The 20,145-nt window shown below is 36.1% G+C and overlaps 2 protein-coding genes across 3 annotated transcripts in view; both read right to left on the minus strand.

Annotated features, from left to right (window-relative positions):
• Positions 1–690: 690 nt before the first annotated feature.
• Positions 691–7,247, minus strand: LOC127411842 (uncharacterized). The gene is made up of 4 exons (XM_051647665.1): positions 6,794–7,247; positions 2,322–2,539; positions 1,834–1,993; positions 691–1,666 (listed from the first exon to the last, which is right to left on the minus strand). The coding sequence occupies exons 1-4, from the start codon at positions 7,068–7,070 to the stop codon at positions 1,446–1,448; spliced, it is 876 nt and encodes a 291-aa protein (XP_051503625.1). The 5' UTR covers positions 7,071–7,247; the 3' UTR covers positions 691–1,445.
• Positions 7,248–10,582: 3,335 nt separating this feature from the next.
• Positions 10,583–20,145, minus strand: part of LOC127411839 (sodium/potassium/calcium exchanger 3-like) — a 184,465-nt gene continuing 174,902 nt past the window's right edge. For both annotated transcript variants that reach the window (XM_051647654.1, XM_051647656.1), the window contains 10 exons: positions 19,976–20,001; positions 19,809–19,862; positions 19,539–19,666; positions 16,800–16,960; positions 15,852–16,113; positions 13,290–13,456; positions 13,058–13,172; positions 12,269–12,381; positions 11,643–11,708; positions 10,583–11,544 (listed from right to left, as the gene is read on the minus strand). In XM_051647654.1, the coding sequence (XP_051503614.1) occupies positions 11,395–11,544; positions 11,643–11,708; positions 12,269–12,381; positions 13,058–13,172; positions 13,290–13,456; positions 15,852–16,113; positions 16,800–16,960; positions 19,539–19,666; positions 19,809–19,862; positions 19,976–20,001 (1,242 nt within the window). In that variant the 3' untranslated portion in view covers positions 10,583–11,394. The remainder of the gene's footprint in view (positions 11,545–11,642; positions 11,709–12,268; positions 12,382–13,057; positions 13,173–13,289; positions 13,457–15,851; positions 16,114–16,799; positions 16,961–19,538; positions 19,667–19,808; positions 19,863–19,975; positions 20,002–20,145) is intronic.

The following is a 20,145-nucleotide window of genomic DNA, read 5'->3' on the forward strand; positions in this document are numbered from 1 at the left end:
ATTTCATTATATTTTATGGGAATAGTTATGTTTCTTCTTATTTTTAATACCAGTTACGTCCATTGGGGTGTTCTGTTTTATATTTGATGTAGTTTAGTTAATGTTTATAGCATTATTTAAATTTCACATGTGTTACCCTGATGGTGTTTAGTGTTTGTGTGAGTGATACTGAGCACTGTCTCTACAAGATTATTGGTTATTGCTTCTAGAAGAACCACTATTGGATAACGTAATGTCATCATGTGCTTTTCTGTAATTTATATGGTGATTAACAATACCTTATAAAGTAAAAAGCAGATTTTTACAGTTTCTGAAGGTTAATATCAAGTTTATGACGTTTTTTTTTTTTTTTTACTGTAAATTTAACAGAATTATTATTTTTTTTTTACAGTGCCAGCATGGTCATGTAAATTACAACAGTTTTAAACTGTAAAATTTACAGGTTGTTCTGTAAAGTTGTTTAAATTTTTACTGTATTTTTTACATTATTATTCTGGCAACCACAGCTGCCAATTTTTTTTTTTTTTTTGTAAAAACAACAGGATTTGTTTTTACAGTGTGTGTGTGCATGTTTGTAAAGAGACAAAAGACAAAAAAAAAAAAAAAAAAGTGTGTGAGAGAGTATGGGACAGAGGATAATTGTTTATAAGAAAAAATCCAATCCATAGATACAAAAACATCTACATAATATCATGTATAAAGCAACAATAAATGCCCGGGTCAAAATTGTCGTGCAAATGCAAAATATGTAACAATTGTTTCTTAATGTTTATATATCTTAAACACTTTAATTAAAAAAATCTGAAAAACAAAAATGTATTATGGGTATTTTGATAGTCTTAACAAGCCTTTGACGGTTTGGTGGTGTTATCTGTTTTCACAGTACACATGTAATGCCAAAGTTCCCACAGAATGTTTCAAAATGTAACCATTTTATTAAGCAAGGTAATTAATTTACATATGGAACATTTTTTTTTTTCTTGAAATAAAACAATTTGACATCCTGTTGTAGCGCATACTAAATCATTTGTTCGAGTCTTTAATCAAAGTCTTTTCATTGTCGAGCAAAATGGCACTAAACTATGCACAAGGCATACAATTCTTAATAATATTCACATGACTGCAAAACTATTTTAATATTGGAATTTAAATTTGAAATAAATTGCCATCAGAGGTTAAACAGAAATATATTGAATTACATTTATAATAACAAGGGGCGTAACAAACATTATAACAGAAACATATTCCTTAATTTTCCTTAATTTCCACTGTTACAACAGTATATTTTAATTTGCAGGAAGCATAGAAAATATTTTATTACCTAATACATCATTTGAGCAAAAAACAAAAACATTCACACATGACAGGAGCCAACCCTTCACACTCTTGAATTGTTTGATTAAAGTTCACCTCCCCATATTAAATGGGTGGCTTTGTAATTTTATTTAGTGTGTAACCTTAACCTCCTCAGATTCCAGGTTAAGCTGGTCACAATCCCCCACAGTACTATTATACTTGGGACAGATGAATTCAACAGGAGGTATGCCATGCAGTCTTCGTCCGCTTCCTCTTTGTCTGAAAGGGGCAAACCGCAACCATTTCTTCACTACATCAGCAAACTGGTGGTGTGTGGCCTCCTTTCCTACAGGTGTCCTCTTTAAAGCACCTGTGGAGAACAGTGGAGAGAAAAAAAAATGACACCTTCAAACATGTTTGCTTGATCATACTGTAGCATTGTCTTGATATGTACAAATCTGGTCTTAACTCTTTAAAACTTTGTCTCTTAAGAAAATTAAGTGTCTGTAATAAAAGATCATTTAAAAGACTGCTTACGAAATAAAACACCCTGCAGTCTGGTGTTTCTGAAGCTTCTTTTTTGTCCCCTACCAACCCAGTTGAGCTCTGAGCCCAAGCTGAAAGAGAGAACAGTGTGCATAAGTCGTCGGACTGCATCATCTATCGTGGCTCCGCCCATACGTGAGAGGTGTGACACCTATAGAAAATCCAAATATGAATAAAAACACAAAACAGAGATATGGACCATAGTCTCAAAACTGTGGTTTTTCAAATGCTTCTTTCAAAATGGAACAAAAGAAAGCAAAGAAAAATTATATAATCATTTTTGTAAGATAATACTTATTTTGGGCTCTGATGCAGAACAGTACTACCTCCACAAAATGTAACTGCCTGTCACGATTCATTTTTTACAAAGTAACATAAACTGTAATGACATGTGTTACATTAATAACACTACACTTACAGTACTGAGATATAAATATACACAAAAAAAAATATATATATATATATTTCTCAAATGCTACCATTCTCCTTTGTGCTTCAGCATCTTCTAGATGTCGTTCCGTTTCATCGAGCTGTTCCATAGTGTGTAGTGGCAGATCAATGTCAAGCACCTCCTCCTCTTCTTCACACACCTGACCATAAACCCTGGCCTGTAGGTCTTTCAGCACTGCCCATTGCCTCTGTTGTTCCTCCTTGATCTCAATAAGGAGGGATATGATTTTTCTATGGGCTTCTGCCTCTGCATTTGTAAAAAAAACAAAAACTTTAGTGATAACTTACAAAAACAGAATAAATTCAGCAGTGATATAAACTGCATCAGTTCCATCAGTATGCAAGGGCCAATGCACCAACTTCCGTTATGATGATTCAGAAATATATCACTTGTGTCATTAGATAATAATGAGCTAATGAGAAAAAAAAAATACTTGGAAATACATTTTAAGGTGAAAAGAACAGAAAAGGAAAACTATTTTCCTAGTAACTAGAACCACTAGTTTTGTAAAAGAACACATTATGGAACATCAATTGTCATGTTTAATTATTGATATTACTATTTTGGAGTAGTTTGGTCTGTTTTGAATCCCTTCCAAACTATTTTATACCTAGTTGCATTCACTGATTATTTAAAAGGTTATAGTAACACATCTTCATGAGCTATAAACTGTTTTATTACTATGTTAATGAAGCCTACACTTGTGTCAGACACAGACAGTTCACAAATACAGGTGCATCTCAATAAATTAGAATGTCGTGGAAAAGTTCATTTATTTCAGTAATTCAACTCAAATTGTGAAACTCGTGTATTAAATAAATTCAGTGCACACAGACTGAAGTAGTTTAAGTCTTTGGTTCTTTTAATTGTGATGATTTTGGCTCACATTTAACAAAAACCCACCAATTCACTATCTCAACAAATTAGAATACATCATAAGACCAATAAAAAAAAAACATTTTTAGTGAATTGTTGGCCTTCTGGAAAGTATGTTCATTTACTGTATATGTACTCAATACTTGGTGGGGGCTCCTTTTGCTTTAATTACTGCCTCAATTCGGCGTGGCATGGAGGTGATCAGTTTGTGGCACTGCTGAGGTGGTATGGAAGCCCAGGTTTCTTTGACAGTGGCCTTCAGCTCATCTGCATTTTTTGGTCTCTCGTTTCTCATTTTCCTCTTGACAATACCCCATAGATTCTCTATGGGGTTCAGGTCTGGTGAGTTTGCTGGCCAGTCAAGCACACCAACACCATGGTCATTTAACCAACTTTTGGTGCATTTGGCAGTGTGGGCAGGTGCCAAATCCTGCTGGAAAATGAAATCAGCATCTTTAAAAAGCTGGTCAGCAGAAGGAAGCATGAAGTGCTCCAAAATTTCTTGGTAAACGGGTGCAGTGACTTTGCTTTTCAAAAAACACAATGGACCAACACCAGCAGATGACATTGCACCCCAAATCATCACAGACTGTGGAAACTTAACACTGGACTTCAAGCAACTTGGGCTATGAGCTTCTCCACCCTTCCTCCAGACTCTAGGACCTTGGTTTCCAAATGAAATACAAAACTTGCTCTCATCTGAAAAGAGGACTTTGGACCACTGGGCAACAGTCCAGTTCTTCTTCTCCTTAGCCCAGGTAAGACACCTCTGATGTTGTCTGTGGTTCAGGAGTGGCTTAACAAGAGGAATATGACAACTGTAGCCAAATTCCTTGACACGTCTGTGTGTGGTGGCTCTTGATGCCTTAACCCCAGCCTCAGTCCATTCCTTGTGAAGTTCACCCAAATTCTTGAATCGTTTTGCTTGACAATCCTCATAAGGCTGCGGTTCTCTCGGTTGGTTGTGCATCTTTTTCTTCCACAATTTTCCTTCCACTCAACTTTCTGTTAACATGCTTGGATACAGCACTCTGTGAACAGCCAGCTTCTTTGGCAATGAATGTTTGTGGCTTACCCTCCTTGTGAAGGGTGTCAATGATTGTCTTCTGGACAACTGTCAGATCAGCAGTCTTCCCCATGATTGTGTAGCCTAGTGAACCAAACTGAGAGACCATTTTGAAGGCTCAGGAAACCTTTGCAGGTGTTTTGAGTTGATTAGCTGATTGGCATGTCACCATATTCTAATTTGTTGAGATAGTGAATTGGTGGGTTTTTGTTAAATGTGAGCCAAAATCATCACAATTAAAAGAACCAAAGACTTAAACTACTTCAGTCTGTGTGCATTGAATTTATTTAATACACGAGTTTCACAATTTGAGTTGAATTACTGAAATAAATGAACTTTTCCACGACATTCTAATTTATTGAGATGCACCTGTAAAAGGGTGCACATTTATTTACCCTTTGCAACTACACAAGTGACATTTTGCTCATAAACTCAGCAAAAAAAATAAAAAAGAAAAAAAGAAACGTCCTCTCACTTTCAACTACTTTTATTTTCAGCAAACTTAACACATGTAAATATTTGTATGAACATAAAAAGATTCAACAACTAAGACATAAACTGAGCAAGTTTCACAGACATGTGACTAACAGAAATGTAATAATGTGTCCCTGAACAAAGTAACATTCAGTATCTGGTGTGGCCACCAGCTGCGTTAAGTACTGCAGTGCATCTCCTCATGGACTACACCAGATTTGTCAGTTCTTGCTGTGAGATGTTACCCCACTCTTCCACCAAGGCACTTGCAAGTTCCCGGACATTTCTGGGGGTAATGGCCCTAGCCCTCACCCTCCGATCCAACAGGTCCCAGACGTGCTTAATGGGATTGACATCCGGGCTCGTCGCTGGCCATGGCAGAACACTGATATTCCTGTCTTGCAGGAAATCATACACAGAACCAGCAGTATAGCTGGTGGCATTGTCATGTCAGGATGAGCCTGCAGAAAGGGTACCACATGAGGAGGATGTCTTCCCTGTAACGCACAGTGTTGAGAATGCCTGCAATGACAACAAGCTCTGTCTGATGATGCTGTGACACACCGCCCCAGACCATGACGGACCCTCCAAATCGATCCCACTCCAGAGTACAGGCCTCGGTGTAACGCTCATTCCTTCGTTGATAAACGCAAGTCCAACCATCACCCCTGGTGAGACAAAACCACGACTCGTCAGTGAAGAGCACTTTTTGCCAGTCCTGTCTGGTCCAGCGAAGGTGGGTTTGTGCCCATAGGCGACGTTGTTGCCGGTGATGGCTGGTAAGGACCTGCCTTACAACAGGCCTACAAGCCCTCAGTCCAGCCTCTCTCAGCCTATTGCGGGCAGTCTGAGCATTGATGGAGGGACTGTGCATTCCTAGTTTAACTTGGGCAGTTGTTGTTGCCATCCTGTATCTGTCCCGCAGGTTTGATATTCGGATGTACCGATCCTGTGCAGGTGTTCTTACACGTGGTCTGCCACTGCGAGGATGATCAGCTGTCCTTCCTGTCTCCCTGTAGCGCTGTCATTGCAATTTATTGCCCTGGCCACATCTGCAGTCCTCATGCCTCCATGCAGCATGCCTAAGGCACGTTCACACAGATGAGCAGGGACCCTGGGCATCTTTCTTTTGGTGTTTTTCAGAGTTAGTAGAAAGGTCTCTTTAGTGTCCTAAGTTTTTATAACTGTGACCTTAATTGCCAACCATCTGTAAGCTGTTAGTGTCTTAACAATCGTTCCACAGGTGCATGTTCATCAATTGTTTATGGTTCATTGAACAAGCATGGAAAACATTGTTTAAACCCTTTACAATAAAGATCTGTAAAGTTATTTGGATTTTTACAAAATTACCTTTAATATTCAGTGTCCTGAAAAAGAGATGTTTCTTTTTTGCTTAGTTTATATAAAATGTAATATTACATGTTTCATGTTTCAGGTACAAACTCCAAATTAGATTTCCCTTTCTAAATGATATTGCTGGAGTTATGAAATAAATTATTTCAGAAGTTGTTTTATTGAAAATCACTTTCCCTTAGCTTTTTATTGGGCTTTTATCTAATATCTTAAAAAGGGCATTAAGCTTGCTTATTTACATCTATTGTATGAAGCATTCGTTAAATATTACCTGCATGAAAATCCATCTTAAACTGGTAGCTTTGTTTTGGAACATGGCAGCTGGTTTCTAGCTGGTACAAGCATGTAATTAACTGGTCCAAACTGGTCGACCAGCTACCATGTTCCAAAAACCATCTTGACTACCTTGAGACCAGCTAAAAACCAGGTACCATGTCCCAAAACACAGCTACCATCTAAGTAAGGGTTCAATCTATCATACCAGAATTGTTAATGGTCATAATAAATCGTTGTAACATTTTCTTTGGAGTCGAGATTACTTTTAAAAGAATATAATACTTTATAATGTTGTATACGATAAAACAATGCAACTTAAAGCCACGATATAAACAATACAATTTTGTTTCTGTATTTTAACAACACAGCATTTTATCATATTTATTATGATAGAAGAAAAGGGAGTAAAAAAAAAAGTTCGCCACAGTTTAAACGTGATCCTCTCCACTGCCTACCTGATAAAGACCCATCCTCACGTATGAACTTCCCTGCTACTCCTGCAGGACTGTAAGACTCTGAATCCGCGCTGAAGTTCACCTCGTCCCGCCCCGGTATGATGTCCTCTGCACCTTTGCTCAACTCGTCTGGTAGAGGGGGCATATCCTCAAATACAGCTGAGCGCCTCTGTTGTTGTAGTGTCTCTACTGCCATGTCCGCTTTGTTTTTGTTCACTGAACCCTCTGCTCGTCGGTGTATGGCCCAGCTCGCGCGACTGCCATTGTTTGGTTCCATTTGTTTGGGTGCGTTTATTAATCTACAAACAGCACTTTATGCCAGATTGTATCACTAAACGTGCTCCTCTTCATATACACTGCGAAATATGCGAGAAATAGGCGGAAATGGTTATCAAACTGTCCCGAGCTAGCGCAAGATATCACGTTACCGCAACGTCACAGCAACGTTAGCAGAACGTTGAGAGTTTGGAAAAGAACTACAATTTCAACAAGGCCAGCGAGGCGATTACGTCATTGAAAAGCGATTACAGACGCGCAGTTAGAAAATACTATCGTTAATGGCTTATTTTGTTGTACTAATAAAGTAAATTAAAATTAATATTAATTTCAATAGTTTCACATTTCAAACTTTATAATTATGATCCATGTTTTAATTTCAGTGTATTACTTACTCAGTGTACTTACTAAACTGATCAATTTGTACAGTTCTATACTATATTGTTTGGGTTATTAATAGGATTTTGGTTAAGGAGAGTCTGTAGTAATAAACTTATATATTTTATAAAAAATTTAGATTTTTGTGTGTTTGCATATGGTTGAAATGGTAAAAAGAGAACAATAGCGCTTACCTCAGCAAAGATCAGTTTAATTATGCTCAAATAGCAAAACATGTACTCTAATATACAACTGAAACACCTGAACAAAATAATTTAGTACATAAAGCCAACCAATATTCTTTCTTATGATTTCTGAAATGCAGAAAACAACAGTTACTCTGAATGAAATATACACTAATAATAATAATAATTGAGCCTATTTTTAAGATTTACGCATTTCAATTTTATAACAAAATTCCATCAAATTGAATTTAGTAATCTTTAATAATTTTTTTTTTTTTTTAAATTTGGTTAAACATTAAACAGTTAAATTAAATGGAATTTTGTTATGAAATGTGTAAATCTTAAAAATAGGCTAAAATATTATTTGTTTTAGTGTACGTTATGCTGTCATTCATGAATCAAAAGCCCATCAGTTTTCCTTTGGAAAAAAAAAATAAAATAAAAATGCAATAATCTAAGAAGTCTAATTACACAGCTGTCTGTCCAGTGCTCAACAATATGTATTAGTAATGAACATAACATATTTATATTAAAATATCCCATGCGAGTTAGCAGACCATGGTTGTTGAATCAAACCTCACAACAACAAAACTAAACAAATAAAAGGATTTAAACATTGTACAGAATCTATGAAAAATAGTCAACAGACAAAAAAAAAGAAAAAAGAAAAAAAAGACATTTTCAGATATGTATATTTATATACATCAGCAATGCATCACCCTGTATGAGTCACATTTTTGTTTCAAATATGTCAAAATCCATGAAGTCATCAGCAGACAAGTAAATTTGAGGGGAAACTTGTCTAGTTATGGGCTAATTGGTTGTGCATGACCTCTTCATTATTATAATAATTATTATTATTATTATTATTTATGCATATAAACAAACGGCATCACTTTCGTTTTCAGAAGTGATGACCAAATAGCAGTGGTCAGTAATATTCACTGAATCTGTAGACTTGTTTTCCAGCCTTTAGTACATGGCTGGTATTGAAACCTTAAACATAATTTTTCAGAATATCTCCCAAGCAGCAATGCTCATAAATTTGACAATTTGTTGCACTTTTAACTACCAATAATATTAAGCATAGTGTGCACAAACTTCTTCAAATCTTACTGAAATGTAGAAGTAGCATATACTGTATGACTCAAAGAATGTGATGTGTCATGTTTAGGATTTACAAGAAAAGATACAAACACAGTATTTAATTAATCTAAACATTATTGTATTTAATAAATGAAACGTTTAATTAAACTCTTGCTTTCCACACACACTCCTTTTAATACCCTGCTTTTAGAAGAAATAATGAAACTAACAATATTCAGCATCCAAACAAAGCCCCGTACTGTACACTCTATTTGGATTACACCTAGCTTATATTTACCAGAACCAGCACATTGCTCAAACCCTAGACCTGCTGTTGTATTTTTGGTAAGTAAATTAAGTATATGAGCTCCATTTTCAGAGTGATCTGATCTAGAAAGTGAATTTTTATATCTAATATAATCTCTGTCAACCTATGGAAACATTTTTTTTTTTTTTTTACATTAGTGATAAAATAATTTCTTATAAACTGTGACCTTTCACTTTAAACATGCTAAAAGTACTCTGAAATTCAACAGTAAGCTGGCAAATAAAATAAAAAAATTATGAGCTAAAGAATAAATATGCTGAATCACTTGAAGCACATCCTACAGACTTTAAAAAGCAGAAAACATTTCTAAACATTTTGCTTTACAAAATACAAAGTTGCTTTATGTTCAAAATACTTTGCTGCAATACTCTTAGATATGTTTTTATTGCACCTAAATTCTATTCTTAAAATATGACAAACAATAAGACACCCAATATCATCACCCAGTGCATAAATCGCAAATTTCCCTGCAATCTGCCTTAAGACTAGGAATCCTGCATGAAGTTGCCAACTAGATTAAAACAGTCCATAGAATCGCTACTTTTTCAGCTCACTGAAAACCTCTATGAGGAGAGAGAATAAATAGGAGCTTAAAAGTCACCACATCACATATTGTGCCACAGTTAAAAGCATACAGCTGTGATGCATTGTGGTGCTGTCTATATGAGATCCCCAGAACCAAAGGCATCCTTTAAAAAAAGTATTTAAGAAATGAGCCCCAGTGACTTTCAAACAGACACAAAAGCACAAAGAACTTCTGAAAATCCATATTATTAACTGTATCCTTGAACATGAATTTTGATCTCTGTTCTGTTGAGAGGATTCACTGAAGAAAAAATAAAAACTTTCATAAAGATTAGAGTGGCGTGCTAACAGAAAATGACTTGACCTCTTCTAGAGCAAGCTTCCATAGACTCTTCTTGATTTACATCTAAGGTTTTACTTACACAGAACTGTTGAAACAGTCTTATCAACATTACATAGACGTTAGCTTCATTTTACCAGGACACGTTCCTGCTAATCAGCTTCTTAGGTTTGTGGCTCGCTCAGTCCATCCACTTTAATAGGGAATGGGCCATTCTTAAATGTCAGAACAGTTAAGTATAAAATATATCCATGAATTTATATTTTTCCTTACTTGCCTGCCAAAGTTTGTGTTCAAAAATCACTACAATTACATCTAATATCATGTCACACATGTATCAAATAGTAGAAACAGTTTTACGTATGAAGTCAAAGGTGCATCTAAAAGGGTGCATAATGTTCAGAGATGATGGTGAAAGAATCCAGTAGAAAAGGCAGATACACGAAGCTTTGAAGGACAAGAATGGTAGCCTGGCTGATACTTCAGAATGGTCTCTTCTTTGGGACAGCTGTGGGTTGGTTTCATATCAGTAAGTCATAGGAAATTATGAGCATAAATAGTTTTCAATAAATTATTAAATAAATGTTTCTCTGTTTCAATATATACAGAGTGTTAGAGACCCCCCCCCCCCCCCCCCCCCAAAAAAAATAATAATTTCATAAACACATCTATTGAAACCCCCTATTTCACACAAGAATAATTAACATAAATATGTTGCTGTTGGTAGTATGTCGTAGCATCCACACAGGTGCAAACAAATGCCCATTTTCTCCCTAAAAGTGACAATTCCTAAATCGGGACAAAGTGGTGCAAAGCTCTTTGACTGAAAGTTGATCTGATATGATCTATTACAAACTTTGTCACCTTTATTCCCTCTTCCACAAAGTAAAAATATTCTCCTCTGTGATATGAAGGTTGAAAGTAGTGACTTGGGTAATGCCCAAATAAAATAGAGGATTCTCCATTTGCCTGGTATGCCACTTCAGCATTGTTCACAAGTATTTACTATAGGTCACCAGTACCTTTCAGCACAAAATAATTTCCATAATGAATCCTCATAAATCTATAAATTTACCAACATTTATAAGAAGTCCAGCCTTTTCTTCTGTCAATTAGCAGCTAATAAAACAAACAGCATCATAAAATAAATGTAAATCATATTTTTTAAATATGTTATATGCAAAATATTTTAAAAACAAAAGTATTCACATCAAACCAGGCAGTAGTCATTTTTTCCCGTCCATTCGGAAGTGTCTATATCAATCAACAGGACACGCAAACGCTCCATTCTCCTCTCTGTCTTAAAAAATACCACAGACCCAGAGACTCCATCCATATTGCACCCATTAGAAAGAAAAAGAGAGGAACAACTAGATCAATAAATAAATATTCCTTCAGAACGACAACCGATCTGCCTTTGATGGAGGACTTGTGCTGTCGTCCTCACAAGGTCAAAGAAGGAGTGCCAAGAAAAGAAATGATCTTATTCCTCGCGGCAGGTGGGCAGATTGACAAAGGTGAATATGTTGAACTCGATGAGGATGGAGAAGCATAGGAAGACAGCATACATCAGCAAACATATGAAACCCAAACGCTTGTCTAATTTCCACTTATTCAGATGTACGCCGAGAACCTGAGAGTGAAAGAAAGGATGGTGAGAGAAGAGTTGAAATGTCTTTCTTGCTTTGCGTTGAGAAAAAAAGCATTTGTACAAGTAATTGCTAGACATACCGTGAGAAACACTGATGCCAGCAGCAACCCAACAGAGAAAATTAGGCCTTTGCTGTTCAGGTGAATCTGAGCAGAAACACAATAAAAAAGTATGTTAGAATTTATGCAAATACATTTTGCTGGAAAATTAGTTCAAACAAAGCCCTGTTTATCTTACTGAGACAGAGAAAGCTGTTGCCATGCTCTAAGCACTCAACATATGTGTTCAATTTAGGCCAGAGATAGACAAATATGTACTGTACCGAACACAACACTGTGAGTGCCCTATATTCTCTTTTTCTCTAAATTCCTTCTTTCAACTTTTTGAAAACTTGTTTTTCACTTGTGTTCATTCACATGTTGCTAACAAAAACCTTATTACTGCATATACTTCATATAAATATATAACTTATCATTCACTGATCTCTTTTGAATTGTACAGTTGGAAGACTAAGCAGATCTTACCTAATGGGGTTTAAACTCTTTAGGATAAACATTACTAACAAAATGGTACTTAATGCTATTGCAAAGAAAACATCTACAAATAATAAGTAAATAAACAGCACTGATTCAGTGTAAATGCATTTGAGTGTTAACAAGGTGTTTTATTAAACATAAAGGGGTAAATAATGGCATTTTTAACTTACTGTGGAGCCATAGTTTATTGCCAAAGTCTGCAGGGTCCAGGGCAGACCAAGCCCAATAAGGATATCAAACACATTACTGCCAATGGAGTTGGACACTGCCATGTCACCCATTCCTGAAATTTTTTAAGGTGAGAATCATCATGAATGTGCTGAAGAATTTAGACCATCATTATGTACTAATGATTTAAAGCTGATACGTGTACTTTTTTTCGATGTTAAATTATTTCTTGAATCCCAGTTTAATATAATAAGCCATTTGTTAGTTTAATATAATAATTTAATATAAAGCCATATGTAGTATAACACTGTGGCGCTACCAAAACATTCCTCTGTTTATTTGATCGTTCTGTCCAGCCCGACAAAGCAACACTGGCACGACCAAAATGTGAGTTTGGGGCAGAACAATATGTTTGTGTAGCCAAATTAATAAGGGGGAAATTTCTGGAATGTTTTTGAAAAACATTGGATTATTTTTGCAATTCCATTTGGTGATGCTAGTGGTGCCAAAATTACACACAGCTTTAATTTTTATTGGGGGAGCAGGTTTAAACAAAGATAATAGAAAATCCCCACAACAGAAAGTGTCCGCAGATCTCTTCACTCTTTTCTTACAGTACAGGGCATCAGAGGTTTGTACAGAGGTATTTATTTCTTCCATAACTCTTCCATTTTACAAACACATTAGCGTGATGATATCAATGAAACACAACCACCTGCCTGTCATAAGACACCTGACCAAGCCTCAGAATTCAAACTAACAGACACTGTTTCAAAATAAGCTGGTCCTACCTTGCCGTGCCACAATTAGGCTTGCCAAACAATCAGGAACGCTGGTGCCAGCAGCCAAGAAAGTGATACCCATGATGACATCAGGGATGCCCATTGTGTAACCAATCACTGTGACCTGTCATGAGATTGTCAATTGGCCACTGAACATTTCTTGAAAATAACTAATGAAAAAATATGCAAATGAGAATTAGAGGTTATTTTTTGTGTGTGGCAAGCCACAGGGCACTCTTACCATCCACACCATGATGTAAGAGAAGGAAGCGATCCAGAGGGTGGAGTTGATGAATGAGACCATATACCAGCGCTCCCAGCGGGGCACAGCACAGTTGGGTACGGTGAAGAACAACAGCAGACTAAGTGGCCAGGCCAGCAGCCACTTTAGCTTATCCAAGCACCCGCCTAAGATTACAACATCAAACATTTGAGTCATTTATTTTACTGGATGTGCTTCAGGGCCCAGATTTTATATTAGACATCAAAAAACGACCCAATGCATCCCCCTAATTTGGCTAGCTTCTACCAAATTACAGAATACTGCATAGTTCGTTTGGACATAGCCTTTGACCACAACAAAAGACCATTTTCTCCTCCCTTGTAAAAGTTGATAAGCCTATTTATTTTGCTATCCCAACTATGCATGATTAAATGGTTAGTTGCATTTTATTATTTTCATTAAGCAAGATGACAAGATCAGAATATCAAACATTTGAATTATTTGTCTTTAAGTACAGTGGTTCTCAACTGGCTTTGCTTCAGGACTCAGAAAACAGTACCAAAATTGTTTATCATAAAATCACACATTGAAATTTAATAATATTATCATGAGGCCAAACATTATGGAAATTATTTAATTAAATGTTTGGTTTCTACATGCTTTTTGAATTTGAATGGTTTCATGCTTTTGGGAGCCAGTTCAAAAAACAAACTGTGGTTGCATGAACTATGTTTGTCCTCATTGCAACTGACCCATATTTAAGGTAGTCTGGCTCATATTTTCTTTTACCTTGCATAGATTGTTCATGGTTTTCGAGGATATCTATCTGATTCATTACGGTTAGGTTTAGGGGTAGGGTTAGAGTTGGGTCATAGTTTCTCTGACCAATCAGGTAGCGCTTTCCTGATAAATATTACTGTTCAATCAGGTATCGATTGCTCATGAATATAAATAACTCTTAGATCTGTAATCTATTTTTCAATTTCTGAATACCTGATGCTACTGTTAGGAACTTTAAGCACTGTTTTCTTAATTTGTTTCTTTCCTGAAGAATTACTTGAGATCTTGAAACAGTGTTTATATAAATAACAAATTAGTTAGTACAGTTGAAGTCAGAAGTTTACATACACCTTAGCCAAATACATTTAAACTCAGTTTTTCACTATTCCTGACATTTAATCGTAGAAAACATTCCCAGTCATAGGTCAGTTAGGATCACTATTTTTAGAATGTGAAATGTCAGAATAATAGAAGAGAGAATTATTTATTTCAGCTTTTATTTCTTTCATCACATTCCCAGTGGGTCAGATGTTTACATACACTTTGTTAGTATTTAGCAGCATTGCCTTTAAATTGTTTAACTTGGGTCAAATGTTTTGAGTAGCCTTCCACAATCTTCTCACAATAAGTTGCTGTAATTTTGGCCCATTCCTCCAGACAGAATTGGTGTAACTGAGTCAGGTTTGTAGGCCTCCTTGCTTGCACACGCTTTTTCAGTTCTGCCCACAAATTTTCTATCGGACTGAGGTCCACTCGTTTTAATGTTGATATAGATACTTGTCTACCTGTTTCATCCAGCATCTTCACAAGGTCCTTTGCTGTTGTTCTAGGACTGATTTGCACTTTTTACACCAAACTACGTTCATCTCTAGGAGACAGAATTCGTCTTGTTCCTGAGCGGTATGATGGCTGCGTGATAGCATGGTGTTTATACTTGCGTACTATTGTTTGGAAATTGCTCCCAAGGATGAACCAGACTTGTGGAGGTCCACAATTTATTTTCCGAGGTCTTGACTGATTTCTTTTGATTTTCCCATGATGTCAAGCAAAGAAGGTAGGCCTTAAAATACATCCACAGATACACCTCCAATTCAGTACACCACCCATCAGAAGCTAACTGGTTAATTGTCTAAAGGCTTGACATAATTTTCTGGAATTTTCCAACTTAGTGTATGTAAACTTCTGACCCACTGGAATTGTGACATAGTCAATTAAAAGTGAAACAATCTGTGTGTAAACAATTGTTGGAAAAATTACTCATCATGCAAAAAGTAGATGTCCTAAATGACTTGCCAAAACTATAGTTTGATAATATTAAATCTGTGGAGTGGTTAAAAAAAATGAGTTTTAATGACTTCAACCTAAGTGTATGTAAACTTCTGACTTCAACTGTAGTTTTGGTATTGAGAATCCTAAAATTTCACTGATATTGGTACAGTCTACTGAAATGTTGGTATCGTGACACTGCCTACAAAGTATATGTAATTGTCTATGGTAGATCTTACTGTAATAACATTATGAAAAAGTAGATCTCATGCCATAGAAGTGTGAACACACCTGCTCTGAAACCATTTTGAGGCCCTAAACATATTACAAGACAGGCCAATAGATTATTAAATATGTTAATGTTAAACGTTAATGTCAAAAATAATTAAATAGAGGAATTCACAACAAGGGCATTTTTTGCCCTCACATTTTACATATCTGGCCATTTTTGTCACTTTCAGTGGCCTTTTTGCCCTAAGTGCTTGGTTATTTCAGACCCTGGTGCAATGCATAAGTCATCACTAATAAGTGTACCGGGGCAGCGTAATGGATGGAAGGGTCCCTTGTTCTCATCTTCCTCTTCTTCCTCCTCATCGTTCTCATTGTCCTCGTTCTCGTTTTCTGTGTCAGTGCCAGCTTCAGCCCCTCTACTGTCCTCCTCATGGTGAACTCCCTTTCGCCCATTCAGGCCCCGGTCCGGTCCTGCCAGCCCATTCTCCACCCCACACTTCCCTGGGAACTTCACTGTCACCTCTGAGTCCCCATTACTGAAACAACCATTTATCAGGCGCTGCCTCTGTAGACACACACATGCAACATTGATATGAATATGCAAATAGAACAATAAACAATTCGTTCTGTAATGCAACTACAATGCAAGCCCCTCTGTAATCATTGAAAACCAAATTATAAAATCAGGGGTCTTCAAGTTTTTCAGTCTAAGAACCCCTTTGTGACTAGACAGACTGAGCAGGGACTCCCTGTTACATACTGTAGAAAAGTGAGTGTTGTATTTTAAGTGTATGTGGCGGCGGGGGTGGTCGAGCGTACGTCCGGAGAGAGAGAAAGCGGTAAGGGTGCACACACCTGAGCCTTATAATGTCTAACACCTGTTTCTAATTGCATTGGAGAGAGCGATATAAAGGGACCATGCCAGAGATGAGAGATTGAGAGAGCTACCGGTCAGAAAGAAACTGTGTGTGAAACTGTGACCTAATGAGTCTTGTGCTGAAAAGTGATCTTTAGTTTGTTTAATTAAAAGTCACACCTTTGAGTTGAAGAACCCAGTTCCCTGTGTCCTCCTTTCCCTCCCTATGTCAAGTCTTTACAGTGTAATATATGTGTACATTATTACATTTAAATTTTACTTAATAAATTTGTATGTGGTAATAACAATGAAACATTTAAGTGAACGTAAGCTTCTTAACTTTAGCTTTTGTTAACTTAAATTAGTACTTTAAACGTAGATTATTTTTTATTTACCTCTGTGATGAGCATTCGGGAGGCCATTGTGAGGCGTGTGCGAGGGGAGAAGTGGCTGGTGATCATGATTCTCATTCCAGCCTCAGAGAAGGTCAGCTGATGAGGGTATGCAGACAGAAGCTCATCCACCATCAGCACTGATGGTTTCCTGTGGAAATTTGCTAAGAGTGGTAGAAAAACACTGTAGATTTTGAGACGATGCACATGAAGCACATATTCCCACTCCTATTGACCAAATAATTTCCTTGACTTTTCCATTAGGTTCTATTAGTTAACATTATTAAATGCACAATATTGTTCCAGCATTTTTTTTTTAATATTGTTTGATGTTGATTTATGAAAATACAATTGTTCATTGTTAGTTCATGTTAGTTCATAATGCATTAACAAATGTTAAAATGTACACATTATAATGTTTCAAATGTATAAGTTGAAATTAATATTAACCAAGATTAATAAGTGCTGTCAGAGTATTGTTCAATATAAGTTTGTTCACCAGGGTTCCTGCAGAGTTTTTAAAATCAAATTTAAGACTTTAAGACCTTTTTCAAGACCTGAACAAATAAAATGAATACTGTATTCCCATACAAAAACAAACCAACACAATCTCAAAATAAATCACGTATCACAGTCTCTTACTCAACATGGCCTTAACATCGCTTATCAGTAAAACAGAATAGGCTATATGCAAGTTTAAAATACATGTTTTCCACGTCCTATATATCACATTAAAATACAAATTAGAGGTCGACCGATACTGGATCGTGTTGATTCGATAATGTGTTGAAAGAATTTGATCAGATTTGATTCATCGTGTGGAACTTTTAACTTTAAAGCACTTTAACTTAAAAATACACCGGGGACACTTATTTTGAAATGCCTGCACTACACTGCTACCAGCTGCTCATTCAAACAAATAAGGGATATAAAATGTGCACTCATACAGTAATCTACGTATTACAATATAAACAATTAAAAGTAAACATTGTCATATTTCATCAATACTACCTCATCATCATCAACAAGTGATCATTAGTGATAGCTTGTCATACATTTCCGATTTGGCTTAATGATTGTGAACTGCTCTGCAACAGCTGAAAACACTCACAAGCCCCCGCATGCTTGGAGAAAATACAACAGTGCCGGTTTTCACTTTGAAGGACTCAGCGTATGCATTTATTTAATTAAATCGTATTCTTTAGAAGTCTGATAATCACATTAGGTCATATCATGATTCCTGTCTTTCCATCCCCAAATGTAAGACCTCTTTAAATAAAAATTAAGACTTTTGTTGTATCATCTAAGATATTTAAGATTTTTAAATCTTGGAAAATTGAATTTAAGACATTTTAAGACTTTTAAGGATCCGCAGGTAGCCTGTTTTACTAATGTAGTTGACACATTTTAACCACGTGCGACCCCGCAACCACATGCATTGGTGTTGTATTTTGGCTTTGCTATACGCAAAGCATAATTTCAATTCATTTAAACAGACTGATCTCAGTGAAGGAGACTCTGTGCTGTCAGTAAAGGGTTAAACTTTTGATGCATGGAGTCATGTGACCAAAACAACATGGTGGAGTTTGTCTTTGGGAGAAACACCAACAAAACTACATCTGGTAAGACACCTAATTAAGTTTTTACATAGAAACCCGTTTGAGTCAAAAGATTAGAGTCTCCAATTTCATCTTATATGCCATTTTTAAAATTTGAGCAATTTATTGTGAAATGCAACGCTGCCAAACAATGTACACTAAGGTGTACTTTAGTGCATTTTTCCTTAGAAATCCTATCATTACTGTGCATTATCACATTGAGAATCAATTAGTTCATCTAAAAGCTGAAAAATTTTGCTTTGAGGCTTTATGTGGAGTTAGGATGAAAATAAGGTGCATTTTGAACTGTTCTGACAAGTGAAGACAGACATCACACTGGAGCTTAAGTCATACAATAAATAGGGAGCAAGGGAGCATCTCATAGCTGTCTATGCAGCTAAGAGCATTCACTGCTAAAATCTAACCAAAAGTTCAGTTTCAGGCTGCAGATAATGTTTGGACTACTCAACATGTTTGGCAGACATGGGACAATGGTAATCAGTACATAGATTCAGAATATTTCATGTATAATTTAGTTTTAACATGGCTAGCATTGACTGGATGATGCTGGAGTTTACTTTACATCAGAAATTAGCATAATTCTGATTCAATGTATGTAACGTCTCAAACACATGAATCACCAACACTCCTGGAAACACAATAAACAATTTGACTTTCTGTAGCTTGGTATTATTTAAAAGTTTACAACTTAGTCCCACTGTCCACATATGCTGGCATACATTTTTAGGAAAACAATTTGCTCTAGAATTATTATTATTATTTTTTTGCATGTTTATTAGGTGATACTAGTTACATATCAAAAAGGGAAATGGAAAATGACACAGCAGTCACGCTCTGGTCTCAGGAGGTTAATGAATGCAACCTTATTGTAAAGTGTTACTAAATTATTTTCTAGGGATTATAATTGCACCCACAAAGAGACATTTCTAAACAATGAAAAACTTTAGAGTTGGACAGAAAACAACAAACAATTATATTGTCTATAGAAACTGACATGACTTTTTAAAATTTCTTTAATTCCAAAGACATTCCATACCTGAAAATCACAATTTTAAAATCCCTGTCATTTCAAGATTTTCCATAACAGTGGGAACTCTGCATTAAACATGACCGCAGGCATTACCTTTCTTAAGCAGCACGACAGTAGCGTCACACCCATCGTCAATGTCTGTGTTACTCGCTGTGCCGTTACCCAGATTTGCAGAGTTCTTTTTCCGCCGCTCAATGTAATGAACCACCCGCGAGTTAAAACTGATTAACCCAAAGGAAAGAGAGTTAATAAAATCAGCAGTGCTGTGATTTACTGATGCAGAGAAGATACAAATTTAAAGCAATAAATACATGTTATAGTGAACAATTTCCAAGGCAACAGACAGAATAATGCAGCACTTACTTCATAATTAAAATGTATACTAGGTACATCAGTACTAGGATGAGCGATTCCCACCTGATAAGAGATAAAGAAACAGAGATGACCCAATAAACAACAGAATCAATTGAAATTACAGTATTATGAAAAATTAAGAGGGTATTCAGGTGTAACAACTGCTGTAATCTTACCATGTCACCTTCTCATCATAGATGAACTTGAAAGAAGAAGAAAAAAAAGAGTTAAATTGAAAATTAAATAAACAAAATTTCTGAACTGTAACAACTCTACTGCATCCAACTCACCACCAGAGGGCAAGCTTATCTTACTGCAACATTGGCCCTGAGAATTTTTAATGTGA

This window comes from Myxocyprinus asiaticus, chromosome 21, assembly GCF_019703515.2.
Source record: "Myxocyprinus asiaticus isolate MX2 ecotype Aquarium Trade chromosome 21, UBuf_Myxa_2, whole genome shotgun sequence".
Classification (NCBI taxonomy): Eukaryota; Metazoa; Chordata; class Actinopteri; order Cypriniformes; family Catostomidae; genus Myxocyprinus; species Myxocyprinus asiaticus.

Excerpts from the sequence above, each read along its gene's own strand:
- LOC127411842 (XM_051647665.1), bottom strand. The coding sequence starts at position 7,070 with ATGGAACCAAACAATGGCAGTCGCGCGAGCTGGGCCATACACCGACGA. Across the intron at positions 2,540-6,793 it reads TGAGGATGGGTCTTTATCAG|AGGCAGAAGCCCATAGAAAA; the intron begins GTAGGCAGTGGA and ends TTACAAATGCAG. Across the intron at positions 1,994-2,321 it reads CTGAAGCACAAAGGAGAATG|GTGTCACACCTCTCACGTAT; the intron begins GTAGCATTTGAG and ends GATTTTCTATAG.